The sequence below is a fragment of the Pseudonaja textilis genome, chromosome 1 (assembly GCF_049901715.1).
Source record: "Pseudonaja textilis isolate UNSWEBS1 chromosome 1, rPseTex1.2, whole genome shotgun sequence".
Taxonomy (NCBI): Eukaryota; Metazoa; Chordata; class Lepidosauria; order Squamata; family Elapidae; genus Pseudonaja; species Pseudonaja textilis.
In genome coordinates, this window is record NC_141990.1 from 144696493 (window position 1) to 144710378 (window position 13886).

General features: G+C 40.1%; 1 protein-coding gene across 4 annotated transcripts; it reads left to right on the forward strand.

Annotated features, from left to right (window-relative positions):
• Positions 1–421: 421 nt before the first annotated feature.
• Positions 422–13524, forward strand: LOC113442687 (uncharacterized). 4 transcript variants are annotated; one of them, XM_087918735.1, is made up of 7 exons: positions 422–716; positions 2427–3647; positions 8102–8983; positions 9791–9852; positions 11549–11716; positions 12363–12520; positions 13248–13524. In XM_087918735.1, exons 2-7 carry the CDS (start codon positions 2428–2430, stop codon positions 13485–13487), a joined length of 2730 nt encoding a protein of 909 aa, XP_087774861.1. In that variant the 5' UTR covers positions 422–716; position 2427; the 3' UTR covers positions 13488–13524. The 4 variants fall into 4 exon arrangements, with proteins under 4 accessions (XP_087774861.1, XP_087774854.1, XP_087774865.1 ...); XM_087918728.1 differs by having other exon boundaries at positions 431–1035; positions 9791–9885; XM_087918739.1 differs by having other exon boundaries at positions 431–1035.
• The last annotated feature ends 362 nt before the right edge of the window (positions 13525–13886 follow it).

Sequence of the window (13886 nt, forward strand, 5' to 3'; positions counted from 1 at the left end):
AAAAACAACATTTTGACAGCCATATGGTATAAATCTTAAGCACAGAAATGCAAAAGTATGGGCCATCAAATCCAGCAGGATTTATATCAGAAGAGACATGGGCCAAAACTATATGATGTGGCTTAGAGCTATTTCTCTATGCACAAGGATGGAACAAAGAAGCTTTCGGAAGGAAGCAGAAATTTACTTTAGGTGGGGATAAATCTCAGTGCATCCTAGTGTGGCCCGACGCTGCTTGTTTACTCTCTGTTTCTTTCTTTTTTCATCTGTCTCTCTCACCGAGTTTTCTAGGGTCCATGGTGCACTTCCATCAGCCTCGGGAAAACGAGGAAAACAACGCTACAAAGCGAAAGACGGCACACGGCGCATGCGAGGTTCCAAAAGAATGCACCGCTCTTCCTAAATTCTCCCTTTCTCCAGCAGGTGGCGCGAGCGAGCACGCTAAGTGTTTCGCTAAAGATGGTTTCTGAGGCTTCCTTGCCCACCAGAAAGATGGCGGGCCGCTCCGGCTCAACGGCATACCATCGATGACGGCAGGGAGGGGGACGTGCTCCAAACTCCCAAGCACGCCTTCCCTTATTCCTTGGGGAGACCCTCGGTCCCGGGGCTGCGCCTCTATGGTGGCCGCCGAAATCGCTTTGACAGCTGAGGCTTAAGGGACGCCTGCGCGAGAATTCGGCTTGTCTCCCCGTTTCGACCCCGCCCCGCCTGAGCAGGTCAGTCGAACCTCCCGGATTCGAGGCGCTCCGGAACATCGTTCCGATTGATATTTGCGGGAAACAAGCTGGGTGGGAAGACGGACTACAGCTTCTTCATTTGCCCGCGCCCGGGCAAGGGCTATGCGCTCCCTAGAAACAGGTCTTGTCACTCAAGGCTGCTGCACGATCTTTTTAACCATCTGAAACACTGTCCGGTCCTAATGCAACCAGCCTTGTGGTTGACCGTGGCGACCTCTTCGGGTGGCAAGTAAAAACCAGGAAGCTTTTCCCTCCAACTTGCTGCTTTCCAATGAGTTTCCAGGACTATACTATACAGGTAATCCTCCACTATAGGAAACAGTTCATTTAGTGACCGTTCGAAATTACACCGGCACTGAAAAAAGTGAATCATGACCATGTTTCACACTTATGACCATTGCAGCATTTCCCCATGGTCACGTGATTTACATTCAGATGCTTGACACCTGGTTCATGTTTATGACAGTTGCAGTGTCCCGGTGTCATGTGATCGTATTCTGACATTCCCCAGTCAGCCTGGTTGAAAGCAAAGTCAATGGGGAAGCTAGATTCACTTAACAACTGCATAGATTCACTTAACAAATGTGGCAAGAAAAGACGTAAAATGGAACAAGACTCAGTGAACAAATTTCTTAGCAACATAAATTCTGGACTCAATTGTGGTCGTAAGTCAGGGACTGCCTGTATTGTAGCGCCCTTATCCTCAGACAGCAAGGAGTAGGGGACATATCTGGAGGATATGGTTAGGAGAACCAACCGAAGATCTGATAATGGGGCCAGAGAAAATTGCCTGGAAAGCATTCAAGGATGTCATTCAGAATTTTCTTGGCAACCATAGAACACCAAACTACATTCAGCTGGTTGACAAACTTCTTGCAACATGCAAAATCATTAAGTGCAACATGTCACTGCAGATTAATTTGCTGCATTCACACTTGGACTTCTTTCCTGAAAAATCTAGGTGCACTTATTGAGGAAAATGGTGAAAGGTTTTGCCAAGACATTGGTGCTATGAAAAAATGGTATTCAGGGTAACAGGAAACTGTCAGTGCTGGCTGATTGTTGTTGGACACTGTGGAGAGATGCATTGGGCATCAAGTACAAATGAAAATCAGCTGCAAAACACTTCTAGCCCTGTTGAACTCATGCAGTTTGTTGGAAACATTACATAATTAAATATGTAGTCATTAAAAGTTAATATGTTTCTGAAGATTCCTATATTATGCAGTCATTCTGAATTTATATTTGTGTTCAGATTGAAGGGCTATGAATATCATAATCACGTAAAGTTTTTCAGGAAGCAAAACATTTGAAATAAATTGCCATCTAGTATTTACAGAGATTTGAATTATATATGCATCACCTTCATGTTTTTATTTTTTATATGCTGGTTGTCAAAAAGTCATCCTTTCAGCTTTACACAATTCACAGTTGTAGAGGACAGAGACTAGAATATATGCAACATAAGTATAAGCACGGATGGTATTGTAGCCTTTGAATTAAATGAGACTTTTTCTCAGTTAATCTACCATCATCTATCTGGCCAGTGATTGTAAGAGTTTTAAGTATTGAAAACTTGTATAAGTCCTTAGTGAGAATGTAAAAGAACTGACATTAAACTGATTTGGATGAGAAGGGTAATTTATGCAAGCTGATGAAATGTTCTCAACTCTTATTTCCATTTAATAGGATGGAAAAAAAGAAAATTTTAATGAAATCTAGTGTTGCTGCCTCCAACCTCCTGAGAACATTACATTCTCTCTATCAATTTGGACATTTTTGTGATGTTACAGTATACACAGACCAGCTGGGTATCCAACAAGAATTTTATGTCCACAAAGCTGTTTTAGCAGCTTCTAGCAATTACTTTAAAAGCCTTTTTCTCAATAATGAAATGAATAACGTCAAAAGTTGCACAGTGACCCTCCAGGACATTCCTGCTGAAGAATTTGTCTCATTCCTCAAGTTTGTCTACACGGCAGAGTTAGAAATTGAAGTGGACAGGCTGCATCAGATCAAGGAGCTCGCTAAGAGACTTGAATGCCAAGACCTGCTTGACGTTTTTGAAGAAGTGAAGGCTGTAGGTGGAAACTTGGAACCAAGCATGCATTTGAAAAAAAAGGAAGGTGTTAGATTGCCTGGGAATCGAACAGAACTTGGAGGAGAAAAAGCACAGTGTGATTTATCTCATGTTTTGGCTGCTGCACTGATGAAGAATCATTTGGGGAAAAGAATGAACCGTTCAAAACCAACCACCAATTTTGATGATATTAAAAATAAACATGTACGCCCTAAGGAAGATAGGACGGTGAGTTGTAATTCCAAAGATGAATCAACAACGACATCTAAGCATATCGGTGAGGCTGACTGTCCTTCAATAAACGAAGAAGCCCACATCGCTTTAAGCAGGACATTGCCGGACCAAAACGATGAAAGTAGTTTGATGCTTTCTAAGGCCAAACTCAGAAAGTCAACCCGCAATATACCTAAAGCCTTGCCAAGTGACAAGTGTAATTGTTTATTCCATTTTACCGAACAGTACCAATCGCATATTGATCTGGAGCATAGCACAAGCTTGGGAATTAAGCATAGCTGCAATACATGTAGCCAACTCTTTCCCAATTGTCACAATCTAAGGCAACACAGGCGCTCTCTGCACAGCCGACAGCGGAACTTCCCCTGTTTGCTCTGTGAGAAAAAGTTTCAGTGCCAGAAGGATATCAGTGCTCATATGCTCACGGTTCATGAAAAGAAGCGGCATCCTCAGCAATGCCCCTACTGTGACAAAGTCATCCGCTCCAAGTGTGGCCTGACAGTTCACATACGAACCCACACAGGGGAGAAGCCTTATAAGTGTCAGTGCTGCTCAGCCAGTTTTGCTCAGAGGTCAGCCTTTAATACTCACGTAAGGTAAATCCTTTTTTAAAAAATAAAAAATACATAAAAGGTAAGACAACAGTACCAAAGAGAAGTTGGCTTGTGAGCTTTTTAGCTTTTGATTTTGTAGCAGAGTTATCACATTATGCTCAGCCATAATGGAGCTGGTGGTAGGGTTTTGGTTTACTGTGGGATTTTTTTTCTATACATTTTATTAAAAATTGATAAAGAACATAAAAACTAACCCAGAGTAATCAAGTTATTTGTAGGATGACTAAGGAAGTAAGGAAGAGTATAAGGAAGCAAAGGAAAAGAAAAGGAAAAAAGGTAAAAAGAAACAGAAACAGAAAAACCTCCCATTTTTTTCTGCAGCAAATATAAGTAGAATTACAATATTAGCTCTTACTCTTAACAAACTCACTTTTTTCTATTATCCAGTTTTTTCTAATCATAAAAAACACAAATAATGCATACATTTTTTCTGTTTTATGCAAAAAGTCTACAAGTAGTTTCCAGTCAGTCATAAATACAGATACTGTTTTTTTCTGTGATCAAAGAAGTTAATTTAGTCATCTCTACAAGTTCCATCATTGTCAACAACCATTCCTCCATTGTGGGTAATGTCATTTTTTTTCCATTTCTAAGTAATTAAGAGTCTTGCTGCTGGTATCTTATATAAAGCAAAAGTTCCATGTTTTTTAAAAAATTGCCTGTCCATTAGTCCCAAAAGAAAAATCTGATTTCAGTTGTACTTTAACCTTTAACACTTTCTGGATTAATGTGTGTATTTATTATAGCCATTTGTTTTAGCTTTTTGCATGTCCGGCAAGTATGGTAAAATATTCCTTCAATGTGTTTGCATTTCCAGTGGAGATTCAAAGTACTGCTATATATTCTAGAAGTTTTTGTCTATAATGATATATCATTTTATTAAAATTCTCTTTGAGGCTAGAACATAAAATACAGCCAATCTCCAACCTACAACCAGTCACTTTGCAACTGTTCAAAGTTACAGCGGACACCCTTCCCCCAAAGTTACTTACAAACCAGTCTCCAAATTTTGACTGCTGTAGTAACTTCTTCCTCATTCCTCCCACTGGGCCCTACACCCTCCTCCTCACCCAGTGTCACCCATCACACAGTTACCTTTTGAAGATCTCTGGGATTCAGGTTTGGGAACTAAAGCAAGCCACTTTATTGCTGGGCTGTGTGGCACAATACTGGAAGTGGTTCCCATGAGTGGCCATCCCCTTTACAAATGTGATGGCTGTTTTGGGGATTATACCACACGGCCCAGCTATGGTGGGTTTTGCTTTTCTTAATGCAACTTCTGCATGTTCTGCAGCGTTTATATTATATCAAATAACCTTGTGAGAAGCCCCCACCACCACAACCCTAGAGAATGAAATATATTAAAAGAAGCAGAATATTATTTTTCCCCTAAAAGAGAAGAGGAGAAACATATTCTTAACAAAGGCAGAAAGCAGCTCCAGTCTTCCTGCCATAGAAAAACATCCTCAAGGAGAAGCTCGAAGAGGCTGGTCTTTTGGAATGGAGATTTTTATCTATCTATCTATCTATCTATCTATCTATCTATCTATCTATCTATCTATCTATCTATCTATCTATCTATCATCTGATTTGATTTGATTTGTCAATCACTTACAAGATAATAGGAATAAATATATAAACATAAGTAAGAATACAGAAAATAGGTACGAATAAATGGGAACAATAGGACAGGTACAGTAGGCACAATTGTGCACTTATGCACACCCCTTACAGACCTCTTAGGAATTTGGTGAGGTCAATAGTGGATAGTTTAAGGTTAAAGGAGTGGGGGTTTGTCTTTTGGTTTGTAAAAGAAATGGCTTAAAAATATATTATGCCGTGTCAGGCACAAGCAACACACCCACATTTTAGGGTTCAAACTTGCTCCTTTATTACATTCTATTAGACAGGAATCTCACCAGATTGTCAGCCTCCGCCTGGGAACAGATAAATAAAGGTCTATGGAGCTTAAGGGTTCCAGAGGAACACAGTATATATTCCAGCAGCACTGAAATTATATTCAGCTAAGGCTTGCACACAATTATTCTTTGGTGCTCAGCTGGGGTCTTACTCCTCTGGAACAGGTGCAGTTCCTAAGAGCCATTTTGTGTCTATCCAGAAAGATTGGGCCAATCTATTCCTAAGCATAGAGGCTCCAAATAAGCAACACAGTTAGGCAAGCCAAAGCTGACAAGATTAGCTCAAACACCTAGGACCATGATGGAGAACATATGGCACACGTGCCACAGATGGCATGCAGAGCCATTTGTGCCTGCACGCAAGCTGCAGGCAGATTTACTTCACTGGGCATACATGTGCTTCACAGCTGATTTTCGGCCGGTTTGAGGCCTTTTTTGGCCTCCCAAAGGCTTGGAGGCTTCTGCAGGCTTTGCAGGCCAAAAACTAGCCCCGTTTCATCACCTCCTGTTTTTCCTAAAATACTGGCGCATTGTCTTCTGGGTGCTGGCACGTGAGTGTGAGGCCAAAAAGGTTAGCCACCACTGACCTAGGATTTCCCCTTTTGCCTGTAGAGCCAGCCATGACCCCATAGAAATCTGGCAATAGCCATTAAAATATTAAAGGACACGTTCTTACACAGGAATAGACATCTCAAGGCCTACTTATCCCAACCCCATTTTGTCAGCCACCCCAGAAATATGATTAGACATCCAAATAAAGAGTCTTCTTTCCTGCAGCCACCCTCCATTTTATTTCCAGTATCTTTCTCCTGGACTGGAACCAGACCAGATTTTTCTTCCAACAACCTCTAATAAAGGCTTTGCTGGCATCCCAAACTATCCCTTTGTCAGCTCCTATATTTATATTATTTTCCAAAAAATCCCTTCAATTTTTTTTTACAGACTTGGACAACTTCATCTTTCTGTAACAATACTTCATTTAATCTCTATCTTTATTTTGAATACAACAAAACAGGAAGTCCTAAATCAGCATAATAAAAAAAGACAAGACCCTGCCTGTTTTTTCTCTCACACGCTTTTAGTCCCTTTCAGTAACCTTCACTGCAGCAAAGCTCAGATTTTCATGGCATCTGAGCATCCAGAGTCTTATCTCTTGTTATGCAAACTCCACCAGTCACTTCAATTCTTTTAAAAATAACTAGTAACGTTCTCATGCCAGGATGATCTTATTAGCTGGCTTAATGGAAAATTGTAGCAAGGCACTTTTATCAAAAGTAAAAATTAAAAAATAGAGGAAAAAAAGGCTGCCCTCTTGTCTGTTTTTTTGAAAACATTCTTATTTCTTCTCTTAGTTGAGCTATTAAATCAAAGTCTTGTGTTGTTTTTTGTCATCTCGGAAAGATTTAACTTACCGCAAGGAGTATTACTTCTGTTGCAGAAACAAAATCTCTTTTCATCTATAATTAATTACTTTCCAAAGTGATTAAGTGCTGTAGTGGGCGGGGGGAGAGTGGAGAAAGCATGTAATGTCCATTTGGTTTCACTCTAGTTAGGAGCACAGATGGAGGTCCAGATTTCTGCAGCTCAACTCCTGAGCCAGATGTAAAAAACTTCCAGTTTTTGCAGTATCTCAGAAGAAATGGAGCACATGCGGTTTATTGTGATATCTTCCTTTAATCCAAGAAGATTGCAGTGACCAGAATCTCTTCTCAACTGTCCCAGCCAGCATTTATTCATCTGTGATGATTCTCCATACCTGAAGAGTATCAACCTGCCATTAATTCCCATCAGAAGTCTGGTTTTGGTTTCCTCTGTTGACTGAATCCAGTCAATGTGCAGGGGTGGGCTTCAAAAATTTTAGCAAAGGGTTCTCTGCCTGGTTGCTGGGTGGACGTGGCCTAGTTGGCCTCCTGCACCATGATGTGGGCGGGGGGCATTCTTGCCCTCCCCAGGCTCCGGAGGCTTTCCTTGAGCCTCCAGGAGGGCAAAAACAGCCTCCCTGGGCTCCGGAGGCTCTCTGGAAGTTGAAAACAGGCCCATTTCCGGTCTTCCTGAACTTCCGGGAGGCCCATTTTTTTGTCCTCCCTGAGCTTCCACGCACACCCTGTACTTACTTGCATCCAAAACGGGCTGCGTGGAGACTCCTTAGAAGGGGAGGGGTGGGCAGGGCCAGCCAGGAGTGGGATTTGGGCGTTCTCCAAACTGCACAGAATCTTAGCTAGGGGCTCTCTTGAACCCATGCGAACCCCCAACAGCCCACCCTTGTCAACGTGCAACCTATGTGACAGCTGGGGTTCCTGAAAACTCCAATTGTAATTTTCAGAAGAGCCTGAGTGGATGGGGCTAAAGATTTTGAAACTCTTCATTTTGAGAGCTTGGGACAAAGTTATTGGGCAAAATCAGGCTGAGGCTCTCACTTGGGAAGATACTATGTGCAAAGGGCTTTAAAAAGTTTCTGTAAGGCTCAAAATAGTATTTTCCTATCTACCTATAAATTCTTTTTTTTTTTGCCAATAGAAAGATACATGAATCCAAGAAAGATGGGAAATGCATGCCAGCTTACTGGGCAATAGTTCCACCGGCAAAAAAAGTAGATGTGATAGATAATAGAATCAACAGGAGTAACAAAACACAACTCACAGTGCCAAATAATGATCTGCAAAAAGAAATACTTGGGAAAGCTACTCAGGAGCCTGAGGGAGAATCTAGTAGATCTCTTCCAGAGGAAGCACAATGTGGCAACCAATCAAACAAGAAGCTGGAACCGGGTACTGAAAATGATACTGAAAAGGGGGAAACTTGTAGACAAGGGACTGGGGATGTGAAAGGAAATGGAGAAAGAGTTTGTGAAGCAGGCGTATACAGCGATAAAGACAATGAGGCCTTCTCTTCAGATGATAATCACAATGAGGACTCAAATGAACGCGATCCCGAATGGGATATAAATTGCAAAAACAAAGTCATCCCAACATCTGCTTACATCATAACTTGTACCAAATGCACTGAGAAGTTTCCGTCACGGAGGAAATACGTCATCCACTGCAAAGAGATTCATCATTCCTTGCCTGGGAAAGTATATCAGTGTGATGTTTGCAACAAATCCTTTGCAAGTCACAACAGCTGGAAAGAGCACCGAGCCTGCGTTCACACAGAGGACAGGAAGTTTGCCTGCACCCTGTGCAATGCCACTTTTAAAAGGAAGAGGGATGTGAGGACTCACTCTGTGAGGAAGCATGAAGGGCAAGTGAAGCGGCCCCTCTGCTCTGTCTGTGGGAAAATCCTGAGCTCCAGAACAGCACTTGTCTTCCACATGAGGACCCACACAGGAGAGAAGCCGTACCAGTGTGGCATTTGTGGCTCAAGTTTTGCTCAACCATCACAGCTCAAGATTCATACCAGGTCAGCTTCTACTACCACTTCCTTCTTCTCCCAACACGTTTTGTTTTAAAATGTTTATACCTATTTATTATAGAAATGGAATGTTTCAATTTATTTATTTTTTTAAAGGCAGAGCCTTCAAATGTTACTTGCACACAGCCCTATGCTCAGCCCTTGAATCACAATCCCTACCAGCACAACAATTCTTTCCCCTTTTAATAGAATACTATTTCCTTGAATTGGTGATTTTTTCCCCCTCTGTTGCTTCTCATAAGCTCTTAAAACAGGTAGAAAAATTAGGAATCTTTATTTTATCAGTCAAGGATTTCAACTCAAACGTTGCATCTACCTTCATTTTGCCCTAGTCAAGAGAGTTACATGATGAAGTATACCTAGATATGGCTGCTGCAAAGTTACTGCCTAATTGTAATTTTTAATTTGATAGAAAGCTAAATTATTAAATACATAGAGGACAATGAAATAAACTCTGTGGATTTAATTGGAATTCTATTTCACTACAATAAAATACAGCTTCATTTTAATTTAGTATTAGTTAAAATGGAATGAAACCACCTTTTTGGGGGTGGGATGCTTGCTCTAAAACTTTCCCAATCATCAGTTTAAAAATCCTTGAATGATATATGCCTCTGAAAAAAAAAACGGGAAATTATTTTGTCCAAATCGTTAAGTGGAGCTTCTTTATACCGAGTTGCTTTCTTTCAGACTTTTGGTTTGCAGTATAAGGTCTTAATGAACTCCTTGCAAAATTTGTGGTGAAATTTGGTTTTAAATAGCTTGGACAGCATTTCCATATTCCTCTGACTGCAGGTCACACACGGGTGAAAAGCCATATATCTGTGAGGACTGTGGGGCATCCTTTGCTGATAAAGGTAAACTTAATGGCCATAAGAGGACACATACAGGTAAGGCTTACATTAATTTCCTGAACATGAAAAAGGCCACATTTACTTACAAAGAAGGGATATCATACTCTTTTTTTTAATGCGAAGAAAATCAGTACAGTAGTAAGGTATCTTGATTCAAGCAATTCAACCTGTTGTCTGATAGCCACATAGAGAATAATATGGGGATGACTGCATGTGTGCACATATTCCTGGTTTCCTGCTGCTTGTAGGTGTGGGAAAATAGGGGTCAGTTCCCTACTGGAAAACCATTTTTTTGGCCAACTAGCTGGTCATGACAAGGTTCCCTAGAGTTTCACGAATCTGCATACGTTGCCCACTCATTCTGTAATTTCAAGCGGTTACATTGCAACTTTGCATACTGTTACTCCAACAGCCCGCTGCATTGTAGATATCCTTCAAGAGAAATGGAATGTCACCTTTTCTTTTTGCAGAATTTTAGGAGAAAGGAAGGAGTATGCTTAAGCTTCCTCTGTCCATCCCATGCTCTTGTTTTACAGAAGAAATCATTTGCAAAAAAAGAAAAGGTTTTCAGATTATACTTATTCAGTATAATAGAAGACAAAAAAGTAGGAAGAGTACAGGTGGTTCTTGCTTACAGACATACTTTGTTTAACGACCATTTTTAGTTATACAGTGTTAAAAAAAAAGCTTTGCAACCAATCCTTACATTTATGACCACTGCAGTGCCCCATTATGCGATCTCACCATTTGGGCACTTTGCAACTGGCTTTTATAAAACTGGCTTTTATAAAAACAAAAATTAAGGTGGTGTTTTGCTTAATAACTATAGTGATTTGCTTAACAACTGAAGTGAGGGAAAGTGAGATGATAAACCTATCCTGGTTGTGTGATGCTTCATTTAGTAGCCATAAGTGCTGAGCAACAGAGTTGCCAGTCCCAATTGTAGTTGCTAAGTGAGAACTACAGGTAGTTGTTGACTTATGACCATAATTGAGCCCAGAATTATGGTTGTAAGTCATGCCAGTCGTTAAGGCGGCTCATTACATGACTGCATCCTTTTTTTTTTGCATGGTTGTTAACTCCTTAGTCCATAATGGATATTGCTGAAAACTGGCAAAAAATGTCATAAATTGCAGTCATGTGACCGGGGGGTGCTACAGACAGCTGTAAATGGAAGCTGATTGTCAAGAGCCCAAAATGCAATCCCATAACCATGGGGGGAGGGGCAGGCCATGAGAACTTAAAATCTGTATCATAAATGGCTTTTTCAGGATCTGTCATAGCTTTGAATGGTTGCTAAGTGACCAATTGTATGTCAAGGACAACTTGTGTAATATGCAAGTATATAATATTACAAATAAGTCCTTGGGCATGTGGGATACAGCAAACTGACACAATTTTCAGATTCTTCATGGCTTCACAAGGTTTTTCAGTATTATAATCAGTAAAATTTATTATTTCTGAAAGGTTTTTAATAATCATGGGGAAGGAAAAGAACAACATATTAAGAAAAGCTTGAGAAAACATTATTTTGAAAATCTCCATTGGGTGATCCTGTTTGGATGATCCTGCCTTGGAATTGAAATATTCATTCAATTATCCCTTTTCTGTCCTCTATATAATGTTGCTTACCATAAAAGAGAATATAGTGATAGCTACAGTAGGTCCATGTGTATGTATGTATGTATTTCCCTTACAGGAGAACGCCTCTTCAGATGTGATGTGTGTGGGAAACATTTTGCTACTAATGAATATTTAAAGTGTCACAAGCGTTGTCACATGGGAGCTAAGCCGTACAAGTGCGATGTGTGTGGAAAAACCTTTGGATTGAGAGCTTCATTAGCCCAACATAGTAATGTTCATGCAGGTACGGAAGAGAAGATGTATTGGAGAGATAGATATGCAAAACAGGTTTCTGGGGTTTGGTGTTCACAGTTACCATAAATCCTATCCATGTATCACATAAAGGAAACTAGGATCCCCATAGTTTCTCTATTTGTTTAAAAAAATGACTTTCTATTCATTAATTGCACTTAAAATAATTTAGTTTGTAAGCCAAATATCTAAGCATCTATACAGAGGTGGCGCAGTGGTTAGAATGCAGTTGGCAACTCTAAAAAGACCATGGAAATATTTTCTAATTTCTAATTTAATTTAATTCTAATATTTTCTAATTCTGCTGACTGCCAGGAGTTCTATTCTCACCGGCTCAAGGTTGACTGAACCTTCCATTCTTCCGAGGTTGGTAAAATGAGGACCCAGATTGTTAGGGATAATAGGCTGACGCAATAAGCCACTTAGAGAGGGCTGTGAAGCACTGTGAAGCGGTATATAAGTCTAAGTGCTATTGGTAAGTGCTATGCCAGTCCGATACATATGCAAGCATGATATAGTCTGTCTTCACCTCTGCAGGTTACAAAGGTCAAAAAGCAACAGACATGTTTTAAAAAGTGACCTTAGGATTGGAAATAAACTAACATCGGTTTGTTTCTTCACATTCATTTTCTTTCCAGAGACTCCTCCTTATTTCTGCGAGCAGTGTGGAAAGACATTTACTCAGCAAGGAGCCCTAAGACGTCACCAGCGTATTCACACTGGAGAAAAGCCATACAAATGCAGGGCTTGTGAGAGAACCTTCACAGATATGTCTACCTTGAGGAGGCATGTATTGGTACGTTCAGTAGTTTGTGCTATAAATTTTCTCTGTGGGAATAGGTTGGTTTATGTCCTGAAGTCATTAAATAGTTCTCTCGCTGAGAGTTTTTTTTAAAGCCGTGCTTAGCATTGTAGTCATCTATCATTCTTCTGTCACTTTGTGAATTGTGGCACAGCTGCTGAGGTAGGGAGGCAAAAGCAAAGGTACCTCTGCATGGGCAGAGAAAAATGGCAAAGCCCCATTGATTTCTGCCCTGATTCCTTATAATACAATTCTGAAATGCACAAGGACTACACAACTTTGGAAAGATGAAGGGCCAACAATACCCACATGGTGTGTGGTTTCAAAGCAGTTGCCTTGGGTTAGATCAATGTTTTTCAAACTTGGCAACTTTAAAATATATGGACTTAAATCTCCCAGAATTCCCCAGACAGCATGCTAGGATTTGGTCCGCATATCTTAAAGTTGCACATATTGTTAGACTATTCAGTGTAGGAGAAAAAACTCTGTAGAAAGGGTAATACACTTGTCTTACTGTATCTAAATAAAGAATGTAAAATCTTAAGTCACTGAACTGTGAATTCTTTATTTTAAAAATCAACAAGCTAATAAATAAGAAACTGATCCAGATTTCATTTTTTAAAAGTTAATGACCCTATTTATGGAGGGTTTTTAAAAATATGTATGTTTGATAAGCCAAGTGAGACCTTGACTAATGAAGTGTTTTTTTCTTCTGTAATAGGTCCATGATCGGAATGCTCATTGGAGAAGTTTCCTAATTGATCTTACTATCAAAAAGGATCATAACTGGTCCAAAATTGAGACTTTGTCTACTATTTGCATGGAAGAGAATTCTACTATAGTTTGGTCTGACTGCCAAGAAAAATGCTACACATCAGAAAACACAAATGTAAAAAAAGTGGAACAGATACCAGGCAGTAGTAATGTGAAAGAATCTGAACCTACCCTTATGCTTTTATAGCTATCAACAATTAAAGTTCAATATGGATATAAACTTCTCACATTGTTTCAATTTTTTTCTCTTGCATAGGAAGATTCTCCAAACGTCTGCAGGATTTACAGATAGACATGGTATCAGCTTAGAATTTGATATGGAATGGTTTCTAAATTAGCTGATGTTTTAAGGTGCTTTTGAGGACCAGATAGACTTAATAAAAAGTTATGTCAGGTTGCCTGCAGTCAAACCACTATGGACCATACTGATGGCCATGTGCAGGTCAGAGAATGTTAGATACCATCAAAGCCAACACCAACCAGAGCATAAAACAACTGAAAGAAGCCATACAAAGATGGGAAAATGTGGAGCTAGCCCATAGAATAGCTAAAAATGGGACACAATGAAAGTCTATCATCATCATCA